The 27,478-nt window shown below is 34.9% G+C and overlaps 1 protein-coding gene and 1 long non-coding RNA gene across 5 annotated transcripts in view; one reads left to right on the top strand and one right to left on the bottom strand.

Moving 5' to 3' along the window:
* The window catches only part of LOC112979715 (sodium channel protein type 2 subunit alpha-like), a 50,846-nt gene that overhangs the window by 9,514 nt on the left and 13,854 nt on the right, over window positions 1-27,478 (top strand). For 3 of the 4 annotated variants that reach the window (XM_064514877.1, XM_026094108.2, XM_064514879.1), the window contains exons 8-17: window positions 813-1,103; window positions 1,783-2,163; window positions 3,812-3,944; window positions 4,992-5,230; window positions 7,850-8,023; window positions 9,173-9,529; window positions 11,556-12,008; window positions 18,177-18,294; window positions 20,617-20,771; window positions 22,660-22,833. In XM_064514877.1, coding sequence (XP_064370947.1) covers window positions 813-1,103; window positions 1,783-2,163; window positions 3,812-3,944; window positions 4,992-5,230; window positions 7,850-8,023; window positions 9,173-9,529; window positions 11,556-12,008; window positions 18,177-18,294; window positions 20,617-20,771; window positions 22,660-22,833 — 2,475 coding nt within the window. The remainder of the gene's footprint in view (window positions 1-812; window positions 1,104-1,782; window positions 2,164-3,811; window positions 3,945-4,991; window positions 5,231-7,849; window positions 8,024-9,172; window positions 9,530-11,555; window positions 12,009-18,176; window positions 18,295-20,616; window positions 20,772-22,659; window positions 22,834-27,478) is intronic. The other variant, XM_064514878.1, reaches the window with a different exon arrangement.
* LOC135328851 (uncharacterized) overlaps window positions 9,556-27,478 on the bottom strand; it is a 61,909-nt gene continuing 43,986 nt past the window's right edge. The window contains exons 2-3 of the long non-coding RNA XR_010389970.1: window positions 13,001-13,077; window positions 9,556-9,840 (exon numbers count right to left, since the gene is read on the bottom strand). This is a non-coding gene — a long non-coding RNA (uncharacterized LOC135328851). The remainder of the gene's footprint in view (window positions 9,841-13,000; window positions 13,078-27,478) is intronic.

The following is a 27,478-nucleotide window of genomic DNA, read 5'->3' as shown; positions in this document are numbered from 1 at the left end:
TTGTGAGATATGTAAAAGAATGGCTCTTTTTTCTTTTGGAAAATATTAATGTCCAAAGTGTTAATGAATTTCAGAACTGAGAATAAAAATTACCCCCAAATCAGAAGAATAGTTTTAAAATTAACATTTCTTAATTAGGTGTAGTATTTAGTAATTTATCATGCTGAATTTACCAAATTCCTGGCTTAGAAATAATTGCAATACTGTGTTACAAACACATTTTTAAATATTGCTATTTACTTCAGACCGTGATTAGAGTTCAAGATATTTTTGTCCATACATTTCTAACTGCTTTATGATACTTACCTTATTTCCAGTGAATCAGGGACTAGAAGTAGTAAGCAGTAAGAGCAACTTAAGGAAGCTCAAATACAGTAACAGTTAATATTATTTTACAAAACTAAATTAATAAAAACTGAGGTATAATGGGGTTTAGTTCTTTCATCTTCTGTTGTATTCATTCCAACTAATTAATAGATTAATTAATTTCCAATTCTTTTTAATGAACTTTGTGCGAGAACGTGTTATACACAACACAGTTACTCCATGATAGAGACACAAAGTAGAACTCTATTAGAATGGCAACTTTCGCAAGTGCCCTGTTGTTTCTTTCTTGGTATTTGTAGCACATAACAATTTGCTTTGAAGTTTCGCATAAACCCATCTAGGCTTTTGCTACATATATAAAAGTTATGTGATAAAAATTTCAGAAACAAGGACTATTGCTTTCTTAACACAGCTAAAATGCTGTGATTGTAAAGCATCTGGTAGTTAAATATGCTTGATATTACATTAAGAAATTGCTATGACAGGCTATTGCAGCAGCTGCAGCAGAGATGAGTAAATTTAAAAGTGACGGTGGGATTGGTGGAACTTCAGATAGTTATTCAGAAGCATCCAAGGTTAGCTCAAAAAGTGCCAAAGAGAGGAGGAATAGAAGGAAAAAAAGAAGACAGAGGGAGCTCTCTGGAGAAGAGGATAACATGAAGGATGGAAAGCTTCCAAAGTCTGAATCAGATGGCAGTATCAGAAGGAAAGGATTCCGTTTTTCTTTGGAAGCGAACAGACTTGCATATGGGAAGCAGTTGACGTCACCCCATCAGGTACTATAAATAGTAGTCATTTTTTGAATTTCTGAGATAGTTGTAATAACCAGCAAACTTCACTGTAACTTTGGAAAATATTACAACCAAGGAAAAAGAATTTTGCAATATTTTAAATATATGCTGCATCAGTCACCATCACTGAAATTATTTTCTAGAGTATACCTAAACAAATATTTTGCCTTTTCTCATGTTATCATTTTGTGATCTGGTGGATCTTAACATGATGCACAGCATTACATTTTCATAGTTCTTTTGAAATAGAAATTCTGAAATCCTTGAGTTTTCATTCCTTTTTAATTCATAAAAGGAAGATTCAAGTATAAAGTATCAATGAGAAGAATAAGGGTATTAAATGCTTTATACCTTTTTGATATAACTCATGACCTACATGGGCCATTAGAATTTCTAGAAATCTTGATTTTCTATTTAATACAGACACAGAAACTTATATGGCCTCTGCATGTCCATTTCTTCTCTTCAATAATTATTTTTAGGTGTACTATAAATTTACCCATTCAGATGACTGTCATCTCTAGTGCATATCTGAAATCTGCCTGAGGCACTGAATTAAAACACGGCAGAAAGATTCCTAGGGAACGTAAATGATATTTTTATAAATAGACATGCATTTTGTATTTTAAAAATCTTAAAGTTACTTTCTTTGTTTCCTTTGTAGTCTTTACTGAGTGTTCGTGGCTCCCTGTTTTCTCCCAGGCGTAATAGCAGAACAAGTCTTTTCAGTTTTAGAGATCATGGAAGAGAGGTAGGATCTGAAAATGATTTTGCTGATGATGAGCATAGCACATTCGAAGATACTGGAAGCAGAAGAGGTTCTTTCTTTGTGCTGCGCAGGCACAGTGAACGGCGCAGTAGTAACACTAGCCAGACCAGTAGAACATCAAGAAGGCTGCCAGTGTTTCCAGTGAATGGGAAGATGCATAGCACTGTGGATTGCAATGGGGTGGTTTCCTTAGCAGACGTACCACCGTGTCTCTTGTCACCTACTGGACAGCTTCTGCCAGAGGTGATAATAGATAAACCAACAACTGATGACAATGTAAGAAAGTTTTAAGTTACTCCAGGCTTTGTGACCATTACTTATTGTACCAGACAGTGTTTTTACAAAATGGAATGCTTTGAGAATGATTGAGAACTTATGAGTGCTTCTGCATCTTGAAGTACCTTTTAACATGATGAAATGGGCTTATAATAATTCTTTAGTATTTGGTACATGTATGTGAAAAAGCACTCCAAAATGAGAGGATGAAGCATGAAAATAAATGAGAGCAAAGCAGCACATATTTTATATACATATAGGGTATGCATGTACTTGCATTCTGAATAAAATGAGTAATGTTGCATTGCTGAATCGGTTTTAGAACTCAAAACAAGAGGATCAGCTTTCTAAGCATTCTGGTTTTTTTGTTAGTTATTTCTCTTACTCTGATTTTTTTTCTTATGTTTTGGCCTCCCTGTAACTGTATTTCCTAATTCTGTGTCAGTAATCTGCTGGCTTTTGCATTCCTTTCCGTATATTTGGTATTGTGCAAATGTGCAAAAACAACCTTTAAAATCGTGTTGACATTCTAGAAGCTCTGAAAGCTCTTTCCCCGGGTCTCAGAGATGGTCTGAGTTTCCCACTGCCAAGGTTATAATACAAGATAATAATAAGAATAAAAAAGCACATTCAAATTTACCTCTTGCTCCCTCTGGTCAGTCTTCCCTTTTTCCCTTAATCCATTTTTATGGATGAGACAGAGGAATCTGTTGCACAATTTGTCTTAGAAACCGTCTGTTACTGAAGCAAAAAATGTTATGCAGGTCACAGCATCTGAAGGTACGTCAGATATATTCCTTAGAGTTATCATCCCCTTCCGGTCTATTATCCTTTCATTTTCATGATTTATTTAATTTCCTGAAGAAAATTACACCCATGCTCATATATTCAAAACTTTATAATTAACATGTGCTTGATGATATAACTAGAATACAGCTGTGTAATTTCAAGGTCATTTAATAAAAACATAATAAAAAATAAGTTGTCGTTTTTGGAGTCAGTTAAGGCAGGCTTGTTTTGTTTAAGTCTGAATTCAAAAAATAAATCACGGTCAATAGCTGTTCATTGTAAAATTTAAATCAAATCAGTTGAATGGGTATAGAGAACAAGACTGACCTATAACAATTATATTTAGAAAATAATTACTATTGCTGAAAATTTCCTATCATAAATTACTTCTTACGAGTATGTTGTGATTTAAAGTAGTTTGGAAGTGAAGTATAGCTAGAGAAGGCACTAAGCATGGAAATGTGAATTATGAATTTTTCTGATTCCAGTGCTACAACAGTCTTGATTTGTTGCCTTGGTGATGTCATTCTACCTCTTCCAAAATTCCTCATGTCTAATATGGAGTTAATAGTAGTTAACTATAAGGCAGTGATAATCTGGGAATTAATTATCAAATACTTTTTTAATATTTCAAAAGGTGCTTGAGAGTATTCAGAAGTCTAACATGACAATAACAGATTTTTTTGGAAGAATACTAGGTTTATGTTGTAATGGAAAAATCTGATGTAATAGACAACATAAATCCAAGGCTGCATGTATTATGAATACCTTCAAAGTGAAAAGGGTCTGTAGTGCCTTTATGTTTTTCAGTATTTCTAAAGTTGAATTTAATTAATCCCCCCCACCTTTTTTTTCATAGAGCACTACTACAGAAATAGAAATAAAAAAGAGACATTCAAGTTCATATCAAATACCAATGGATTTGCTGGACGATCCAAATTTAAGGCAAAGAGCCATGAGTATAGCCAGCATTATCACGAATACAATGGAAGGTATGTTACAGTTGTAGATGTGTCTAAGACATAACCTTAGACTTGCGTGAAGGTATTATGTTCATGATGCACATGCAGAAGACGAAAAGTAAGTAGCTATTGCAAATATGTAGACTGAATGGTAGAACAAAATTACCTGAGCATAGTGAAACAAGAAATGAAAGAATCTGATAAGCAGATTAAACCGAGAGGTATGTTCTAATTAAAGCTGATAAAGGTGTATGTGTTTTTATTCTAGCTATTCATATTTAACTGTCCAGTTATTGAAAGAAGTGCCTTTCCTTGTGATACTGGTATAAGCTTTCCATTAGCTGTCCTATAAAAATGTTATGTAGCATAAGAGGTGAGGCCTTAGTTAACAGAGAGAAGGAAATTAGTGGTAGGGTTATTTTGGAAGAGTGAAATTATTACTAGTGCAATGCTTGATAAAACTTGATAAGTTGTCAAAAACCTATTCTCAATGAAATTAATCTTACTTTTCATGCAAATTAATCATGCATTTGAGAGGACTGCAGAGCTGGAAGCTTTACTAAGAATAACCCTAAATGTAAGGAGGGGTTTGTTTGTTTTGAAAACAAGATCATACAATAATATAAATAGACAGCTTTTTCAACTGTTAACTATATAATCTTGAGTTTTTCCTTCTATTCTTATCAACTCTTGTCAGGCAGCGACAACAATAAAGTTCTAAGAAGGTTCTTCCAGGCTGCTTTAGATGTTGTTTCTCAAATACCTAAATATGCAGCATTGGTTCATAGATCACTATTTCCTGACTGTCGTGTTTTATTGACTAGATAGATGATTCAGCTATTCATTCAAACATTCCCATCAAGTTTCCGTAGTAGAAATTTTGATTAAATAATTGAATACACTTTTTTTTTTTTTAAGCTCAGCTCACAAATTTCATCTTGTAGTTTAAATGCTTTTTGTTGGCTTGGGTTGTTTTTGACCCAGGCATAGACGTTAAAACCTGAAAAATCAGACTAAGTAAAAATTTGTTTTCATTTTATCATTGACTTGTTCACTATGCATTTCTGTTTTTTCCAGAACTTGAAGAATCTAGGAAAAAATGTCCACCCTGCTGGTATAAGTTTGCCAACACTTTCTTGATTTGGAATTGTTGGGAGCCTTGGTTAAAAGTAAAACATATAGTTAGTTTCATTGTAATGGATCCACTTGTTGATCTCGCTATTACTGTTTGCATAATTTTAAACACGCTGTTTATGGCTATGGAACATTATCCAATGACTGACAACTTCAATAATTTGCTTAAAATAGGAAATCAGGTAAGTCCATTAAACTATCATTTGATAAATGAACATAGTTTTTATTTGGAATATAATTAACTTAGATGTTATTATTTTTATTATCATCCCATAAAATACATTTTAAATGTTTAATTGTATTAAAAGTCGTTTAAAAATACCATTTGGGGTGTGATGTATTTAGGAGTGTGACTTCCATATTAAAATTTCTGCAGATAGAATTTTCATTAACAGGACTTAAGATGACACACAATCCAAAATATATACGATTTGTTTTTATTTAGCATTAAAAGAAAAGTAGGAGCCAAATTTGGTTCTTTCTACCATAAGTATCGTTGATAACACCAGAAATGTTGGATATTATTTTGCATTGGTATTTTTTGCTCTGTTTTTTGTAGTTCTATGAAGGATGTTGCTTTGATTGAGTTTTTTGACCGTAACTATTTGAAAGGCAAAGAACTTGTGAATTTTACTGAGAATGCCTATTAATTTGGTTGGCTTTTGTTCCCAAAGAACCACAATCTTGGGTTTTTTATTTTATGACAATAATACTCACAATGTTATCTGCTACACTTCTGGCCTATGCTCATTGTAAGTGGTAATTCTAGTAATTCTGGTTTAGCAAAATAACAAAACAATTCAGTTCTTAGGGTATATGAAATTCTAGGTACATGTTGGGAATATATCCAGCTTGAAGTCCAGAGACGTCATGGTGTTAACACTTAAATTGTATTCTGATACTTTTAACCAGTCTAGACACAGTTCAATCTTTTTGCCTTTATTTGGAGTCAGAGATCATTTTTTGTGGAAGATAATCACGTTTAGTCATGTTGCTGCTTAAAATGATGGCTATATCCTTAAAAATGGGTAAGGGACCTCTCATATGAGAGGTGGCTGAGCGAGCTGGGACTCCTTGGGCTAGAGAAGAGAAAGCTCAGGGGGATCTTGCCAGTGTTTCCAAATATCTGATGGGAGGGTGTAAAGAAGATAGGGCCAGATTCTTCTCGGTGGTGCCCAGTGGCAGGATGAGGCAGTGGGCACAAACAGAAACACAGGAAATTCCACTTGAACGCAAGAAAGCACATCACTCTGAGGGCGGTCAAACACTGGAACAAGTTGCTCAGAGAGGTTGTGGAGTCTTCATCCTTAGAGATACTCAAAACCCAACTGGACTTGGTCCTGGGCAACGTGTTCTAGGTGACCCTGCTTGAGCAGGGAGGTTGGATCAGACAATCTCCAGAGGTCCCTTCCAACCCCAACTGTTCTGTGCTTCTGTGAGAACAGACTCAGGATGTATTTGAGGAGCAAGACAGGGAGGACCAACAGCTGTTGCAGAGGATCGTCTTACGATTATGCCTATACCTTATACCCAGAAAAGGTACCATATTTGGATTTGATAAGCAATACAAGAGCTTAATATTAATCTAATTTTGAGCTCTGTGGGTATAGGTGCTCCTTCACGCTGATAAGAAATTGTGTTTACCCCGCTCAGCTAAAACTTTGGTACAAAATTGACATACTGTTTCAGCGGTTGCTGTCTTGCTTTTTGAACTGTGTAGCACTATCTTTAAAAGCCTGTCAAATGTTCCTATATTTTTTCTAAGTTTGTTAATCTTTCTGGTCAGAAAAATTATGAGTATCTTTCAGTCTCTTTTGCATCAGAAATTCTGTTACAGTTAGAAACACTACTCTCTTAAAATACAATTGCATATTTCAGTAACTTTTTAAGTTAGATCCATGTTACCATGTTTCTGTGACAGAATCAATGTGGTAGTTTTAATTAGCATTTGAATGTTGTTCTTGGAGTGGTTAGCCATGTGAAATCCCATCAGTGTTGAGAATGAGAGTGCACAAGATGACATTTTCCACTTCTCTTTTTCCTTGCACTTTTCTCCTTCAACTCCACAACTTCGGTGATGGAGCAGGTCCGCTTGTCACTCAGAGCACATCATGGATACACAGAAAAGATGTTAAGTTAAAGATAATTTATGCTATTCAATAGATATCTGTGGGCATACATCTACAGTAAATACAATGAATTTGCTCCCTTTCCAGAGGCTTTTTTTTTTTTTTTTTTTGCTTTTTGCTTTTTGCTTCATCTGACTCTGTCACAGGCAGAAAGGAGTTCTGCTTCCAACATGAACCTAAGCAGAATTAGCCTTTCTTGGCAGCTAGCAAGCAGAGAGACACTTACTGTTTCTGTGTTCTGATGAAGACTTCATTTAATAGCAAAAACTCTAAATCACCCTCCAGTTCATGATCAGTTCATAATTTTCCACAGTCTTTTGTTAAAGTACCTTCCCTTGTGGCAAGAACAACTATTATTATCTTGCTGGGGAACATTCCTTTAATTTTGCAGGGCAGAGGTAGGGAGAAAATAGGAGGCTTGTTAGAAATAGTTTACTTCTTACTAGTCACTAAATGTATCTCAGGTTTAAATAAAATGTTAATAAAGATACACTGCAATTCATTTTGATGTTGTCACTTATCTCTTCTGTGAAGTTCAGCTTGTGATAATTTTCCTTACTGACATCCTGCTGTAAGAAGGTTATCACACGTTATTTAAGTTGTTCCTTGTCTTCTGGTACAACTTATTCATACTCATCTACAAAATAATAATAAACAACATTCTTCCTTTAGGTTTTTACTGGAATCTTTGCAGCAGAAATGGTTCTCAAGATAATTGCCATGGATCCTTTTTATTATTTCCAAGTTGGCTGGAATATTTTTGATAGTTTCATAGTCACCCTTAGTTTGGTGGAGCTTTTTCTTTCAAATGTGGATGGATTATCCGTTCTCCGATCATTCAGATTGGTAAATAAATTAATGATGATAATATATCTGCTAATGCACTATGTTTGTATTTTAATCATACTAATGTAAATAACACTTTAGTTACATGATATATGTGACTTTTCTTAAGTGTCATGGGATATCTCTGCAAGCAAGATTTTCAAAATTAATTGTCATTAAAACTAAGTAGTGTGTGCTATTTTATGGTTCAGAAGCAGCTAACTGTTTTTAAAGGGAAAGAGTTGTAATTTTATTGTAATTGTATTGACATGGCTGGATAACAACACAGTGAAGTGTGGAATTTAGTGCGTATTGAGAGAAGACGTGAATAATTAAACATTCCTATTCTTTTATCTACTTTCATATCTGACAGCTGGCAAAACACTAGAACTGCTCTTTTAAAATGTAGGATTTATAAATTTACTTAATAAAAAGATTGTTTTTCTTTTTCTTCAGGAAAAAATTAATGCTTTATTTTAATAGAAAACTTTTTATTTTTAAAGAGTAGTGGACTATTGGAGACATCCTCTCACTGTGGTTCCTTTCACTGACTGATTTTCCATTATGCTTTTATCTAAAAATAAAAATATTTTATACTTTTGTTCTTTTTGCTGGATTAGGGATAAGGAAGAATGTGAGTTACACTTTTTTCCTGCATAAGTGGGAACATTTGGGTTAGAGCTTATGTTTGGCTTTTATTTCCAGACTGTGGCCTGATACTTTTTAAATTTGTTGAAGACATTATTCTTTTGGGAGACTCTGTCCTTTGAGGGCTTTTGAATCCTTTATTTTCCTTCAGCAGAATCCTTTTTTTTAATATTTATTTATTTCTTCATGCGTTTCTGCACATAATGGTTGAGATATGTGCCATGTCAGAGTTCACTAGTTCACTAGCCAAATGGATTCAACCAGTGGGCTGTTTTGTTTGTATAGAATGGAATACAGATACACTATGCAAAAGATAGGAGAGAAAAGTCCAAAATTTATTAAGTTTAAAAATGGGGAATTTTATGGAATTCCTGTTTCTGATTAAGTTACGGTTTTTCAAAACTTGTTGAAGGTCTTTTGGTATTGCAGAGAGACGCTAGTCCACGATCTGTTGCTTTCTCTGTATTTCTATATCATTTTTGTAACTACTACAAATAATGTCTCCATATTTTTGTTTTTCAGTTGCGAGTTTTCAAATTGGCAAAATCTTGGCCAACTCTAAATATGCTGATTAAGATTATTGGCAACTCAGTGGGGGCTTTGGGGAATTTGACCCTGGTGCTGGCCATCATTGTCTTCATTTTTGCTGTGGTTGGGATGCAGCTGTTTGGGAAAAGCTACAAGGAATGTGTCTGCAAGATCTCCAGCGACTGTGTACTTCCACGCTGGCACATGCATGACTTTTTCCACTCTTTCTTGATTGTATTCCGAGTGCTGTGTGGAGAATGGATAGAGACGATGTGGGACTGCATGGAGGTTGCAGGCCAACCCATGTGCCTTACTGTCTTCATGATGGTCATGGTGATTGGAAACCTCGTGGTATGTAGCCAAAATAATTTGAGAATTCATTTAGAGAAAGAATTTTAATGAAACCAGTAATCGAGTTGTTCTTAACATTAAATATGTTATTTACCTATGTTTTGTATGATTTTGAATTCATTATGAATAGGTTCAGAAACACAGTTTTCTGTTTGTTAGGTTTTTGATTCTGTGCAGTAGCATCCTCAAATTGGAGGATGGGCTCCCTCGAGGCTCTAGACTGTAATTCAGAGGATATGGGCCAGGAGGCAAGAGAGAGACAGAGAGACAGGGAGAAAAGCATCTTGTGTTCAGGTTCTTGCAGACTGCTCCTAGAGAGAGTAGAAAAGGAGTCACAAGAAGTATGCTCCCAGGACAGAGGTTACCAGCTAGCAAAATATAAGGGCTTTTTCTCCCTAATTGATAGAGACACTACTTCCAATCACATACAGACAGCTTTTCTTTTTCTGCCCTTTCCTGTCAAAAAGGCTGCTTTAAAATTCTTAGACTCTGAAATTTAAGCCATTTTGGGTCCTGCCTGCTGGGAAGGAGAAGCAGATTCTTCTCTTCAGAAAAGAAGATTAAAATACTTGACGTTTCCTTCACCTTTTTTCTTCCTACTTGTTAAGTATTTTTTACAGACATTTTTAAAGCAGACTTTATTTTAACTTCTTTTTCTCTTGAAGAGGAAAGTATCAGATTCACTCGGTAGTTTATACATTCCCATATATTAGTTTGTCTTTTTAAATATGTACTGTATTTATTAATTTGCCGGTTAATAGAGTAATAGTTAGTAAAGAAGCCTTCATTGCTCTGCCTGTTGCTCTGCTCTTCTCACTGCCTACAGAGTTTTCCCATGGTTCTCATCTTCTCTTTAGGCAACTGTCAACAGCAAAAGAGATTTTAAATTAGCCATCCCGGTGCAATTCTTTAGGAATAAAATTTCTAGAAATAGGAATTATCTTTAAATGAGTCATGCATGAGTACTAGTAACATAATTCTAAAACACTGTCTTGTCTGTACTGCTGTTATTCACAGTCATTCCTATTCAAACTAAATAGCATGTTCCCATCTTCCGTTCTCAGCTGCCTTCTTGTATTTTATTCCTGGAAATACCCTTTTTGGAGATATGCTCCATAATTTTGTACAAAGATCTTGATCTTGAATCTTGTAATGAAGATAATTGTGAATTTAATTGCCAAACAAAACATCCTCCTTAAATAATTCTCTAAACCAGAAGAGGAAACTCTGTGCGATGAAGTGTCCATCTCTGTATTTTTATCAGTATTCATTGTATCCTGATTTTATACTATAACTTTAGCAGAATTTCTTACGTGAGTAGACAATCCCTGCTGTATTTCAGTGCTCTGTTACCCGGTTCTCTTTTTGTTGGCCTGATGCTTGCTTTTACCCTGTTATCTTGAGAGCTGCTTAGAAGAATAGCCCAGTATAAAGAATTTAAGAACTTCCACTCTAAAAGTTCTTTGGATAGACTTTTCCTAGTACCACCTAAGCTCCTGTTAGACATTGGATTTAGCATAACTGAAATCTATTGTATGTTTCTTCTTGCCAGCGGAAGAGGATGAGAGATGAGTAAGATTTGGGGGGCATTTTGAGTTGCATACAGGAAAATGTTTGTGTGTGTTTTAGCCAGCCTCTAAGAAAGCTGTTTTCTGCAAAGATTAGTTATGTCTTTTACTGCAGAGTGCTCCACTGCCGCAGAGAAGTAAACATTTTGGATCTGTTCAGTCAGTAGTAAAGACACATTCATTTCTGACCTTAATACCCTTGCACAGACATTGACAGAAGAAGAGTATGCAAGTGGCTTCGTAGTCATATAGCAATGTAAACCGCAAAAAACAACTGCATTGGGTATAGGACAAGTGTTGTGCTTACATTGTGTTTACGTTTTATTTGCTGTTTAATTTCCAAAATCATATGCAGCAGAGAACAATGTGAAGCCTAAGGTGTTAATAATCAGTGATAGAAGAAGCATGTGAATGAAGAATAAAGTGGGAAAATCCAGCTGTATTGTCTTTGTTTTTAGGTATTGAACCTTTTTCTGGCCTTGCTGCTGAGTTCGTTTAGTTCAGACAGCCTTTCTCCTACAGAGGATGATAATGAAATGAACAACTTACAGATTGCTGTTGCAAGAATTCAGAAGGGAATAGATTGTGTGAAGAGAAAAGCAGGTGAATGTGTCCAAAAATCTTTTTTGGGGAAACAAACTGTTGTAAATGAAAGAAGAGCAACGGATCAGTTGAATGATAAGAGAGAGTGTTGCATTTCCAACCGTACCATCGCTGAAATAAAGAAAGATCTGAATTATCACAAAAAAGAGAATGGAACCACCAGTGTTGTAGGTGGCAGTGATTATGCATCATTCATAAACAACCCAAGCCTTACTGTTACGGTACCAATAGCTGTTGGAGAATCTGATTTTGAACATCTAAATACAGAAGAGTTTAGCAGTGAGTCGGATCTGGAGGAAAGCAAGGAGGTAGGATTTCAAAACTTATATTTTATACAAATGAATTGTTATGATATTCTGACATATACCAATTGTATTCTTTTGTAGTATGGCTTTTCTTGCTTAGAAATAGAAAGCATTTATGATTTGAGATTGTTGGAGTGGGCTGTGAGTGAATAAACTGTAAAGTGTGAAAGTGAGTGAGAGTGAAAGAGGTTGGGAAAGGCAGCATTATACAAAGGCATACTAAGCTATTTATAGAAGAGTTTTCCAAAACCAGTTTTTCCAAATGTTTCAGTTGGATAGATGAATTAATATGTATGTACAGAATACACAGAAGTAAAAGCTCCGTGTCCTGAAAAGGCATATTGTTCTAGTATATAATCATTAAATTTCTGTGAAGTAAGGATGAAAGTAAAGTGCTATTAGAAATAAACAGTGGACACATTAAAAAAGAGTATTAGCACCCTTTGCATCTGAATCTTAAAGCCCACTGAAGTCTATGGAAATGAGCATTATTAGTACAGGATAAGCTAATGAGGTGCAAACAGGTGCTAATGAGAGCCATAACAATCAGCTTTCCTGTTCTCCTAAAGTTAAAACGATGGGAAAAAAACAAGGGAACAATGGCAGTATTACAAGGTGAATATCCCAAAGAAAATGAATGAGAAAAATAGAATCACTAAATGAAAAATACTAACTTCTTGCTTGCTTCTGAGGGTTTTGAACCAGTCAAGCAGGACTGCCTGAGGGCACTGAGGACTACTGCTTGTGCAGTCAGCGCTCCTCCAACCTGGATTGCTGTGGGTTGTTTTGCTTGCTTTTTTGAACTAGCAATGAATTTGCATTACTAACTTGCTTGAAAAAATAGGGTACTGCCCATATTCTTTCCAGATTATAGCAATAAACTTGTTGTAGCAAAATGTAGTTAGATTAAATGGAAATTTGGAAGGTGTAGTAAGGTGAGTTTTTAGGTGTTTCTTTTACTGTAGAATGAAGTGCTGCAATAATACTGTACTTACTTGCTGTTTGAACAGGTCATTTACTGAAACTTGATCTTCTCTGTCTGCTTTGTGGAGGTTCTGTGTATTATCTTGACCTGTCAGTTGAGAAGACCTTAGATTACCAAGAGGCCTTTCAAAAACAAACAAACAATGTTCATAAATATTTATAAAATGTGTTAAAGCATTAACTGCCCTTTTTTAGGAAGCTATAATTCCGGCTCAATAGCTGCTACATCTTTTGTTTATTATTAATCTGAATAAAGGCCACTGGCCTTCTTGTTAGCATGTTTGAATAAATCTTGGTTTTGTGGAAGGAATATCCGATGATTCCAGGTAGTTTACTTTTTCTCTGTTAACTATGTTAAATCTAACCCTTACATAGGAATTATGTAGCAGTTGAAGATACCGGGTTCCTCACTCTTTTATATTAAATAATTGGGTAACAGAGTCTGTGCTTTCTCACCTCTGATATTTGATATGAAACACAAACATTAGCTGTTTTTTAAGATACAGTTGTCTATGGCTTCTTTTAACCCACTCCAGTGTGGATAAGTGGATAAGGATTAGCGTAGTTAAAAAACAAGCATAGGAGATAAGTAAATTAAAAACATAAAACTAGTTCACATACAGTAGTATTTTCTTTACAATCAGTAAGGAGATTGTCTTTCATGTTGTAGACAGATCACAGCTCTTGGACAAACAGCCTTGTCAGTCACAGGTCCTCAGAGCATACAAGTGGTTTCACCTCTTCCTTGCAGGATTTGCCTTTAAATGGGAATAGGTTATATTGGAGGTGTTAAATAACTATGCTTAAGTCTCTAATCAACAACTATAAATGTTGTGTTTCGCAAATGTGTAACATATCTAGAAAAAGCATTTTTAACTAAGTAGGAATCCATACTTCTGCTGTTTCCAGAACTCAAACAACCTAGAGGGTGCCATGTTTTGAACTTCATTGCGTACAATTCTTACTTCTCACAGGAGTAAAATCAAGCTGGATCAGTCAAGAATGCAGCTCTGGTGCTTTTTAACCAGGCAGAGCAACATGTCAGCACGTTTACACAGGTTACCTAAACAAAGTATATGATCACTTTTAAAATGGACTGGCCTGCATGCTACTCAGCTACAGTATATTTTTCCCCATCCATCGTAATGTAGTGGAAACGTGCACAGCTATTCTGTAAGCTGAGTCCCATGACTCACATCACAGCATGGTTGGGGGCAACCCCAACATGTCTCTCTCTCTGTTACATCTTTGGTATTTTCTGTACTACTTCTGTAGCATAAGCTGCATGCTCTGTAGTTTTTAATTACTGTTAACTGAATTATTAAGTTTCAAGACTGTTCAAGTTTAAAACAGATTAACAGCCTATGATTTTATGGAAATGCAAATGTTTGAATTTTTCTGTTCATCCGTTGAACCGTGTTTTTAGCTGTCATGTAATTACAAACATTTTCTGGTCATGTTCATTTGAACAATGCCTGTTAATATCTTAATATTACAAATTATTTGTATGCTAAAATATTTTGTATTTTTAAGAGACATTTTCATATTTCTTCATAATGTTTTTATCATTTAAATTCCATTTTTCTCATATAAGAGAAGTTAAAATGTAGGGTGAAAGATACGCTCCTGGGAACAATCAAACATATCTTTTTTATACATATGCATAGTCCTTTTGCTTTTAATAGGATATAGTATTTTAGTTATATTCAAATCATGAAGCTAGTGTGTGTCTGGAAGATCAGAAGTTAGGAAAGCATGTATATCAGCTTTGCTCTTCATCAGCAGTAAATGTTTCTTTGTGAGTTTAGTCCAGCTGATTATGTAAAAGGCAGATATAAAACATAATTCCAAGCAAAAATTCTATGCAGGATGTAAGTAAGTGTCTAAATTAATGTTGGTATTTTAAAACAATATAAAATTAGGAAGCTAAAACAAGAAAGAAAATTAGAAAAATCAAAGATAAGGCTAAAATTATGAAAATTACTGTTAAAAAGACAAAATAGCAACTAGTATCCTCCAAAATCTCTAAACTCTGGATCTCTAGAACCAAAAAACAAACCTTAATTCTTCCAAATTATTTGCTGCCTATTCCCAATCGTCTCTCCTAAATAGATGGGCAGTGCCGCTACTTGCCATTTAGGGATCACTGAGGCATTCCCTTTTCAAATACAAATTTTGTTCACGTGGGGTTTTTTGTGCAGTCCTGCAATATATTCTTCATGCATTCTTTTGCACTGTATTACACTAAGTGTTAACTAAGGGCCCTGGGAGCTGAAGGATGAACATTTCTATCTTCCCTAAAACTGTTGTTACCGGAATGGTTCACAAAATTAGTTAGATCCCTGCAAACTTTGTACATGGGAAAGAAACTAACAGGTTTTAATTAAAACAGAGCAGGAAACTTTTCCATACCTAGTGCTCTGGTAGATGTTTTTATTTGTTTAATACTTTAGTTTTAATAGGAGGTTTTGGTGTGAAAAAAGGAAGCACCCTACATAAAAAAAGACTACTGATGTTTAACTAAATCTGCCACTCTTCAAGCCAAGCCCAGAAGAAAGAGGGAATGAGGCCATCTCTCCTTGATATCAAAACAATTTAAAGAGTCTCTGATCTGCTTTCTAGAGTCAAGAAACCTACCCTTTTTAACTAAACTCTGTAATATCTGATTCTTCTACCAAGTATTAAATATTTACCTTGATGTCCTAAACACACTGCTTCTTTCTAGTTTCTTTTCCATTTATGATTGCTCATCTTTTAATATTTCTCATTCTTAAAAAAATCTGTATTTTTTCAGTTGAATTCACATCATCTGTTCAGAATGTATATTAATTAGCTTACGGTTCAAAGGACCCAGGTCGCTTCATGTTGCTATTAATTTCCATTAGCAATATAACACAAAATTTCTTTACTCTCTTAAAAAAAAGTATTTTAAAATTACTAATTATTACTAATTTGTTTTATAATCCAGTTCATAAATTCAGTGTACCCATCACTATTGCAGCATCTCGCGTGCGCACGCTCTCTCTCTCTCTCTCTCTCACAATCTCTCTCTCTCTGTGGAGATATATATATATATACACACATATATATATATATGTATTTATATATGCAAACTGTCATGGAATGATGAAAGCAGCATATTAATAAAGTGGTGGAGGGATATAGTGGTATCTTCAGGTTCAGTAGAATTAGTCATAGGAAAAGATGCTTGCTGTGAATATTGATATTTTTAAAATTATTCTAGTAAAAATGAGAAGAAGCATTTACATAAATATGAATAACTTGGGTGTTCTATTCCAGGTACTCAGTTTCTAAAGTCACAGCAAAGTAGGAAATATTATTTAATCAATTTTTCACAAAAGTTAATGTAGAACACCTTCTCATGTTAAATTATTTCTACCTTCTTTTGCAAACATAGCAAAAAAATAACATTTTTTAATTTAATATCTAAAATGATTTCGTCCCTTTGCATTTTGCAATCAAATTGTAAATATAGCTTGATTGGATGGTGCTTCCAACTTGTCTGCTACTATATCTTATGTATCTCTTAATCATGAAAGTCTTGTTAAAATCATGAAAATGATATTAATTCTACAAAGCTGAGGCTGTTTTACAAGGTGTGCTTACATCATTCCCTACACACATTTATTCATGTGTCAGTGAATCCATTGCTGATGTTATATATTTATTGGTAATAACATTGTAAAACGTCAGAGAATGGTGTGATCAAAACTACTTTGGCTTAGTTTGGTACTCATATTCTGATTAACTGTGCAATACACCATAGTCTTCCTTTAAAATCTCCAGAGCATGAGTTTTGCAAGACATATGCAGATTGCAAGGTAAAAAAAACAAATTCAGGCTTATTCATATATTAGTATTTGTTTTATTACTTATGTAATTTATGTCATTTTAATTATTTTTTTAAAAATCCTTTTTTGCTGTCTGTTGACTGCACAGGTATGTGTACCAGAGTAATGAGTAGTTTCAGAATGCACAATGTAGCACATCTGTGCATTGGCAAAAAAAAAAAAGCAAATTAATGCCAGTTGAAATGTATTTATCATACTTTTTGCTTTTTGAAACTTTTCTGTATATGTGAAAAAGCATAAAAGGTGTTCATATGATGATGATAATTATGAGTTAAGACAGGTTGAAAATTAAGGATTGAAATATGTAACCTGACTACTTTTATGCCTAATCTTACCATGCAGCTTTCTACTGGGTGACCATTATGTTGGGGGGAGGACGAGGGAATGGATGTATTTTCCCAATTTAATTTGTTTTATAAAGGTATTGAGCGAAACATTCTAATCATTTCTCATATCTGAGTTTTCCTAATACTTACAGATTTTCTTTTAGCACTTTTCAATCTACTGGTAAGAAATCCCTACCTAGATCACATACCTTAAATAATTTTTTTTTCTTTGAGGAATATTGCCTAATACTTTGACATGACTTACAGTATAACTAAAGCAAAAAAAACCCTCCTAAGTACTCAATTTTACTGTAAAAATTGTCATATATGCTAGAAGTAGTTAGCTTACATCATTCTGATATTTAAGATGGCAATGAAAAAGAACTGATAATTTTTTCCTCTTATTTTTATGTTATGAAAAACTGGCACTTTATTAAAATTGATCCTTGAAAGTCTGCTACATGTTTCTCTCTGGGACAGTTTATCCTTATAGTTCACAGTTCAAAGTATTTTTGTCTGTCAGGATTTACTGTCTTAAGGTTGAGGAGACAGTTATAATAAAAGCTGCTAGTAACTTGCATCATCTTGGAGCATACCTTATAATAGGTACTGGTTTAGACTGTAGTAAGAGAAATACATATTAAGAAAATAGTAGCAGAATGCAAAATAAATAGAGTATTTTAGAAAATCCACTTGATAATAGTTAGTTTTGACAAATGATAATGCTGTACTATAGTAACTTCAGAAATTCTGAAATTCTGTGAAAGAGATTACATGATACACCTTCCAATCTCTAGATAGAAAGTGGAAGATTTACACACATTTCAACAGCATTGACTGCTATATGTGGATGTTTGTGTGTATTCTTGGCCACAAATACTGTTCTTGGTTGTTATCTGCACACAGTGTTGCATGCTTAATGTTAATTCCATTGCTAAACATGTAAGTATCAGTAAAGTAAAACTATTATTGTGGAATTTTATTTTCAGAAGCTAAGTTTTTCTAGCTCATCTGAAGGAAGTACAGTTAATTTAGCTCTCTTTGGAGACGAAAAAGCAGAGACTGAACCAGATCAAGCATTAGAGCCACAGGCATGTTTTACAGAAGGTATGTATTACAGAAGGTATGGAAAGAAAATTTGGGATTAGCAATTACATTTGAGTTGTCTGCAACAAGCGCTGGCAGTGTTTAAATTAAGCTAAGCTTCAGGGAAGCTATTTGCTAGAGCAGTCCCAGATCCTAGATTGTCAGTTCTTATGAATAATTTTGACCATTGCAGAGGTACTGAAGGCCATGGAGTCATTTGTGTGATACAAACTTACATATGTGTGTACATGTTGATTTATAATATTTTAAGTAAACACTAGATACTATTCCATAAGCTTTTTCTCAACGATCAATAATCCTGTTGATTTAAATGTTGTGGTCTCAGTAGTGAAATGTGCAAGATCAAACCTTAGAACAGGCTCATGCCACTTGAATGGAACCACCCAGCTGAGAGGCTTACGTCAGAATCGTGATTACCAGTTGTCCCTTCGTGGCGTTAGAAAGCAGTCCAGGGGACGGCTCGGATCTTGGGAAGGTTGAATCAAACAACAGATGGATTATCTTGAAGTTCCACTGATAATATTGGTGGGGGCCATAAATATAATGCGGGATGCCACAAGTAAAATTAAATAGGATAAAGGAGATCTTATGCTAGTAGAAGTCCAACAGCATACTTGCATGTGTTTAGAAGATTTCATTAATTTTAGTTTTGCATACCTATATTCTTTTGGGGAATTACAGTATAGGAATGTTTTCCATTTTTATATTATCACAGATTTTATCTTCCTTTTAAGACATGATTAACAGAAGATCACTCAAAACAGAAATGTTCCCAGGTTAACTCTCCCACCCCTATCATATATTTATCAGCCATGCTTTTTTCTTCTTAGTGTTATGAAGATGCCTTTAAGGCCAGGGCTCTTGTCCTCAGAAAAGTTCTTATTTAACTCATTTTAAAAAATAAAAATTGTTTGGGAATTTGGTGTCATTTTCAAGCTCTGCATTTTGCACTTTTGAGTAATTTCACATTATATTAGAACTCTTCCTTATCCTTATAATGTGTGATGTCTATTATTCTTGGGCATAGGGTTGATTTTTCAGTTATCCAGGCATTCTGAGTAATCGAAGGTGAGGTAACTCATGCTCTTCATCACAGTGGTAGTAATTTTATCTGAGCTGATGAAACACAGTGTAACTTACATGTAACACATGAACTCAGTGACACTCACCAGAAAGCTAGAATGTTGCCTTTGGGACCCATTACAATCATTTAAATTTTGTTATGTTTCTGTATGATTAATTATTTTTTTAAAAAAAGGAGACTGGTATTAGGTGAATGCTGAGGCTCTTAGGTTCTCCTAGAGGCCATGCTGGTAAAGCCATGCTGGTAAATCCTTCAGGTCTTATAGTGAGGTAGAGAGCTCTCCAAGGTGGGGCTGAATTCTGTACCACGAATCTGTACCACATGGAAAAGTTTCTCTCTGTTATAATTAGAGTACACTGTTATTTCATTGCCATATTAATTTGGGAAATTATGTTTTTTTGAAATTTATGAAAATATAAATTACAGTAAATGTATATTATTACAAAATAATCTATCTGTATCCAGATTAAATACTCGCATTGAGACTGTAGCGGCAGTATGTTGTACTTTGTTAAATTCCATACAGCTGTATTTTCCATTATTTTGACATTTATTTTGACGTTTTTTACTTATTGCTTGTGTAATTTCTTATATCAGTTCAAGAAGAGATTTTCAGATTTGAGGAAGAAAAGTACTATCAGTGGATAAAGAAGACAGTTCTTACTGTATTACCTTGACCAGAAATGAATCTGAAGCTTACTTTATAGCATCTAGATTCTCTCTCAATCTTCAATTAAATCAGTTATTAAAATTGCAATTACTGAGTCATGAAAGAGGTAACCTTAGTCAACTCTGCAGCAGACATCATTCCGCAGTATAATGAGGCGTGTTTACATTTGTGCAGTTTATTTGAACCTTAGGTTAGAGACAAAAGTCCTTTTAAAAGAAGCTGCTAAACTCTTGAAGTTGTTCACGCTCTTTATTTCTACCTCCTGACAATTCTACTGTGTTTTTATTTCTCTGTATATAGGTGAAAAGTGCATTTGTAAAAATACGTTTGTAAACTGTAAACTTTTTTGTGTTTGTGCCTTTTTTGATTCTAGGCCTGATGTAGTGTCAGGGTGGTAGAAAAATTATCTAAAAGCAAGTTTTCCAAGTCCAGAGAATCAAAACAGAAAGGCTTTTAGTAGCATCTGGTAATCTGACTCATGAAACAAGATCTACTTAACACTATTTTTACTATTTTAGAATGATGAAGATTCTATCACATAGTGACTTATAATTTTTTGTATTGTTAGGCTGTGTACAGAAGTTTAAATGCTGTAAAGTCAGTGTAGAAAGTACAAAAGGAAAAATCTGGTGGAACCTCCGAAAAACCTGCTACAGAATAGTAGAACACAACTGGTTTGAATCATTCATTGTCTTCATGATTCTCCTCAGCAGTGGTGCTCTGGTAAGTAGAACATATACCTGTAGAAACAGCACCTTTAAAAATCATTTTGTCAAAGATACGGTTATAGCACATCTGTGTTCATTAGGAAACAATTTCAGTGTTGGCTTGAAAGATAAGTTGGACTAAGTTCCAAGAATATTTTGGGTAGTGCATATAAACTAGTCATTAAAACTCTGATGTCAAATTACTTTCTGCAGATCAGTTTTTGATGAATATGAGGTGATGTGTGTGTGTGAGGGAGCTTATGAAGAGGACTACATTTAAAATCTTGTTTAAGTAATTACAAAAACATGCAGAGTGAATTGTATGTATTAACTGTAATAGTTATTCTATTGTAAATTAAAATTGTTCCCAAAGCAATACAGATACTGGATTCTTCCTGTTCTTGATTTGTTTTCTGCTTTAGTTTTAGTTTGTCAGTATCTCTAGACTGTTTTACAGGCATCCTTGAATTCCTTTATGCTACTGTTATTGAAGTTCAGTCATTCATACAGCTGCTCAGCATTGGGTTTGTTTTGGTTGCTGCTTGCCCTAAGATTTGGTTATGGAATATGCTTTCATTTTTCAACTTGGTTCAGGGACAGTGAGAGGAAGCAGCTGTAGTTATACAACAAATATGTAATTTGTGTCATATATTTGCAAACTTGTGTGCACAGGTATACTGCGTTGTTTTCCATGCTTCATGTGGTATTTAGTCAGTACTTAGTCATATCACCATTAGAGTCTCACCAGGGTTTGGCCTTCGGTTGTTGGAAGGTTGGGAAAGAGCAAGAAAATGGGTGTTCCTTTCATCATTGTACAAGTTCTCTTGTGCCTACAATAATTTGCTGCAGGAAGTTGTAGAAAATAGTTAAAACTAAAATTCATAAACATTTGATCATATTCAAAACACATCTCTGTGGAGTGTAAAATGTGAGTGAAAGGTTCAAGAAGTCTTTTTCCAATAAAGTGATAAAGTCCGTGGGAAGAGTGAAAGGTGACTTCATTTTGGTGTTCAGACATGAGGACTTTTGGAAGTTCAAGGTTCGATCTTTGCAGACATTTTTATAAGTATAGAAAACCTCAAATGATGCCTGCAGCCTTAAAATGAGAGTATCAACAACTTTTCCAAATACACTACAGATCTATTATAGATCATGTGCACTGTATAATCACCTCTTTCCTTTTAGTTCTTTCCTCTTGAAAATTTGATGTTGGTGTTTCTAGTGTAGGTTCCATGAGTATTTTGTACAACATTCAGTTGCAGGACATAAGTTAAATTTATTTGCTATGTCTTAGAATATAAATAAATTTTATTCCAAGTCACTTGATCTGCATTAACTAAAATGATTATATGTGTAAGCAGTTACTTTGACTGGTAGAGTATCTTTTATTCGTGTTTTAGTAATAGAATTTCCTTGCCTGCATTACAAGGAGAATCACTGTTGTCCTGATTTTTTTTTTGACTATCTGCATTTCAGTGTAGTATAATATAAAAGATTCTTAAGTGCTGTCATTCAAAGGTTAAGGAAGTCAGCAAAAGTCAGCAGCAACCCAATGCTTGGTTACTGTAGCTCATTACTCACTTTTGTTAGTTGAATTTATTACCATCAGGAGGCTGCATTCTCACTGAGTTGAGATTGGGCTTCTCAGAGTGACAAGTTGTAATTGTGTGTGGACTCTAACTGAAATTTCTAAAACCTTTTCGACAAGTTCCATCAACATATTGTAATCTCATCATCAGGTGATGAAGTCTAAAACTCTGAAAGAATACATTATAATGCTGCCTTTTAAAGGTAAAACATCTGAAGTAGAAAGTGGTTTACCTTTTTTTCTTCTCTTCTTGTGATTTAATTTCTAGTTTGTGAAGACCTATAAATATTTGACTTATGCCACCCATTTTTCACAGGCTTTTGAAGATATATATATTGAACAGCGCAAGACTGTCAAGGTCCTACTGGAATATGCTGACAAAGTCTTCACTTACATCTTTATTCTGGAAATGGTGCTAAAATGGGTGGCCTATGGTTTTCAAACTTATTTCACTAATGCTTGGTGCTGGCTGGACTTCATGATTGTTGATGTACGTACTATACTCTCTAAGTAGCCTATTTCTACTTTTCTTCTATTTCTGTTTTTAAGCAGGTCATTTTGTGTGACTCCTATGTGATACATGTATATACAGTGAAGAATATAAGCTTGGGTTAAAAATAACAGAAAATTACATACGGTTGAATAAGATTCCATTGTAGTTATTTAATGAGTAACTACATCTGCCTTTACATATACGTTATCTTTAATTCCCTGTCTTCTATCTGTGTTTTACTACACTGGTTCCCAGCCAGTGAGAGAGATGTATCAGCTGTAAAGAAGGGATGTGAAATACGGATTGAAATCCAGTCTTCTGGATTTGGTGATATGGAGCTAGGAGGAAGCGGGAATAGAAAGCAGACGGAGGTTTAAGTAATCACTTGGGGATAGGAAGGAACAACGGATCCTGAGCTTAATGAATGAGTCACTGGCAGAGAACTGCAGAGGAGAATGGTATCAGGAAATCAGGGCGGCTAAAGAAAAGGGGAGGCAAGGCAGCAGCAACTGGAGTGAACAGAAGGTTGGGGAAAACAAAAAGGAAGAAGGAGTAATGGCCCAAGGATCACCTTAAAAGGGTAGGAATCATTCTTAAGCAATCCTAATTTTGATTTTTATGGTGCTCACTGCATGCTTAACTGCAAGGCTAACTTCGGTGCAACTCTTCTGTTTTTCATCAACAGATGACTTTCTAAAGCTTCTTTTTTGTTTGGCTCTGTCTCTGATCACAGAGAGAGCCTATTGTTGCTTCTCTGAATTGTGAAGGCCCTGTAAGAGATAAAAGCCAGTTTTTAGACAACAGAATTAATTGTGCTCCAAAGACATTAATGAAATTAATGGCATTGCATGATGTTAGCATATGTTCTTACTAAGGAGTTCTTTCTCTTTGCACAGAGATTTGAGGAGAAATTCTACAAATGGGCAGGGATAATTTCTAGAATCAAGATGGAATCTGGAATCTAGGACAAAAATCATTTGTCCCCTACCAACGTAATTGAAGCTCGTGTGCTCTTTTTAAAATACTCTTTTGGAGGGAAGGGCACAAGTAGTGTTATCTGTCTTCCTCATTTAACTGTGCTTCTCTTTTTAGCATCAGTAAAGAAAAAATAATTTTATTTTTGCTCATTCTCAGCAAATGGATTAACTCAGTGAAATGAGAAATAACATACACTTTCTCAGGGAAATACAGTTGATATACTTCTCACTTGCAGTGTCCAACTGAAATTTTACTTCCAGAGTCTGAGCACAGTGGCTGAGAGAAGTGGAATTGCCAGTATACTCCAGACTTTTACTTTTTAGTCACTATCTACAGTAGTGATTTAGTTCCCTCTCTTTTTCTTCTGAAGTAACAGAGCTTTTCAGTTTCCACCCTTCTTTATTAAGCTGCTTTGCACCCTTATCTAGGAAATACCTCTTCTGACTATTTCAATGTCTTGCCTTGTTCTCTCCATTCCTTCTGTTCTGAGCACTCAATCTCTATACAAAGTATAAACTTGACATGTGCTCACAAAACAGATGTAGTGATCTCTAAGAAACCCAGTAAATATAGTAAGATGTTTCCCTCTTTTCTTAACATTAAATTCTGCAAAACAAGGTGCCCTCAACAAGGCAAAGAAAAGCTATTAAGATTGTCTCTGAATGAAGCTGGAAAAATTTTTGCATATTCTTTTTGTTTCAAGGACACCATAGACTTCTGTTTGTTGATTGTGGCTGAAATGCTAAATAAAAACATAGGCTCATTTCATAATTCATAATTAGTGGGAAATCAGCAGCAATCCTCCATTTGGTCTGTCTCTTCAGTGCATAGGATTGTTGAGTCCATGCTTTAGTCTCATTTCCTGTTAGGATTCCAAGACACTGTGTTTCCAGAACCTATTGATATTTGAATTTGCATTTCTGTTTGTCCATTGTGGTTGTCATTTGTGAAAACAAAAGCAAATAAATAAAGAAAAGAAAATCTATTGTTATTCTTAAGAAGTATCTTTGTACAAGCCTGTATTGTGAATGGTAGATCTTAAATGGAGTTTTGTTCAAGATAAGGTTTTGAGTTCTGTTTAATGAAGCATTCTGTATCTCCATGCAGAAAGGCATGGAGTGTTCCCTCTTTTCTGTGATTTCAGTGCTTTCATGTTGCCATCTTCACCTCTTGCTTGGCATATCTACATCTTATAGGCTTGTACAGCAGATCATAGAATAATTTAGGTTGAAAGGCACCTTCAGAAGTTATCCAGTCTAGCTCCTTGCTCGAAGCAAGGCCAGCTTAGTAGTGGGTAGGTCCAACCTCAAGGTTAGATCAGGTTGCTCTGTGTGATGCCCAATTTTGAATAGAGATGCATGGAGATTCTGTCACCTCTCTGGACAGCCCGTTTCCAGTGTTTGACCACCTGCACCGTGGAATTTGTTTTCCTAGAAAGAGTCAGTGGTGGTCTGCTTAGCTTCTGGTGAATTTACTGACTTTTTTGGGTTTTATTGTTTTCAGGTAGTAGCCAACAACTTTAACTCTCTCTCTTACTGCTGCTCTTCTTTCTTGGTTGATTTAGGGAGCAGGTGGTGTGCTGACCTCAACTACCTGAATCCAGCTTTGGTCTATCTTCCTGTCCTATGCCTCTATCCATCAAAATATTGAACACAGTTGCCCCGCCAGTACCAGTCTAAATGATAAATGTTTCATACTGAGACAACATTTTACAGGCTTCTTTCAGGCAAACTGTTCTGTAAATGTGCAGCTAAACTTTCTGGCTGTCTCCTCTTTGGGAAAGAGTCTGTAGCATACAAATGGAAATTGTCTTACCTGTTCTTCCAATATTCACAATGTTTCTGAAAGGGGTAATAGCCCCAAAACAAGCACAAATGCTGGTTTTGCTCATGCATGTGAACATTCAAAGATGTCATATAAAAGAGAATATGTGGGATCATGTGTTGTTTGAAAGTTTGCTTGACCTAGCATCAGAGGAAAGAAATCCACATAAGGCTTTCTGATACGTCCTTCAGGGCCATGTGTACATGCCACAGGTGACAGCTGTCTGGAGTGGAAGACTTGGGACACAAGTCATTGACTCTCTCTACAAAACAGCATGGCCATCAGCTCTTGAGCTGTTAATCCAGCTGTACTGAAGGTTTCAGAAATTCTCATGGATTAGATCCTCTCTTCCACAAGAGTATAAATATTGAAAGAGGAAATAAATCTCAAGGCACATGCATTGTCCAAAACACAAGCAGTTAACAAATCCAAACTGGGATGTATCCACCTTCAATTAATAGAATGTGCTTTTCTGTGCAGTGTCATTTTTGGTAGTTCAAGGAACAGAAAGTTTAAATGAAGCAGCTTGCTGAGAATGGATTCTGTCTCACAGGTATCATTACAGTGTGCTTTATACATTTTTCCCTTCTTTTTTGTTACAATACACCTCTTGAATTTACTGTATTGGAAAAGATATGTGATACTTTTTTCATTTTACATCAGAGAAATGTTACAGTTAAACACTTTTAAATAAGAAAGTAAGTTCAGAGCTGGTATCAGTATGAAGGTGTGCAAACCATGCTCACGTGAGGAGAAAGAGGAAATTAAAAAGGTGTGCAAGCATGTGCACACACACACAGTGCCAAAAAATTAAGCTTTTATTGCCACAGTGCTGTGATGGGATAAACTATCCTCTCTCCCCTTTTCCCCTCCGAAAGAAGAAACAAGCAGAAAGAAGCAATGTACTTAATTGTATCTTAGTTTCTCAAGTAAGATATAGTTATTGCTATGTAGGTGTGCTAATCTTATAGGAAGAGGATTTATTTCTATTTAGATAGGCAAATAAAATATTTGCATTATCTGTAAGAGAATATGGGGATTGGCAGCAATATTTGAAGCAGATTTTCTCTATATCTTCCCTAGAATTACAGAAGTATGGCATAAGGATCTCAGGGTTTTGAAAGATTCACATGGATTAATGCTTTTTACAGTAAATATGTTTATATATGTGTTTGAGTTTAAAGCAGCCACATTCCTGTGAAACTAGGTATTATAGTTGCATTTGTATAGGAAATCATTTTGTCTGCTGGCATAAATCAGGGTAGTTCTGTGCAGTGAATGTGTTTCTGGATCCTTTCCTAATTCCTTTCAATTTTTTTCATGAGACTTTCTGCTCTTGAACTATCTGACCTAATTATAGCTAGTCCAACAGGTGAATTTTTTAAAGTTCTAGGTGGGTTATTTCATAAATACAACTTTTCATGGATGACTATATAATTTTATTTCATATATTGCACAGACATCATGAGTTCCTTGAATTCATTTTGGTTTAATCTAGTTTGTGTGACTTACAAAGTTATTGCATCTTGAATTCAAAATCAACCCTGATTTTACTAAAATTTTTCATGCTGCATTTACAAGACATCAAAAGCTAGCCAGTTTCTCTTCATCATGAATGTGTTTTGTAATTTGTCACTGTTTAACCCACTTTGAGAGTGCACATAGTTCTAAAGCATCTTTGCCAGCCTCTTAATCATTCTTGTGCTTCTTAGAACTTTTAACTTAATTTATGAACTTCAGACACTGAAAAGAGTATTCTTTGCCAAATGGAGGTAAACACAGCTTTCTTTTCTGGTACTTCATATTATCATTTTTAAATATTCAAAGACTGCAGTAGTCT

This window comes from Dromaius novaehollandiae, chromosome 7 (genome assembly GCF_036370855.1).
Source record: "Dromaius novaehollandiae isolate bDroNov1 chromosome 7, bDroNov1.hap1, whole genome shotgun sequence".
Taxonomy (NCBI): domain Eukaryota; kingdom Metazoa; phylum Chordata; class Aves; order Casuariiformes; family Dromaiidae; genus Dromaius; species Dromaius novaehollandiae.
Note: the sequence above shows the minus strand (reverse complement) of the source record. Positions and strands in the feature narration are given on the sequence as shown.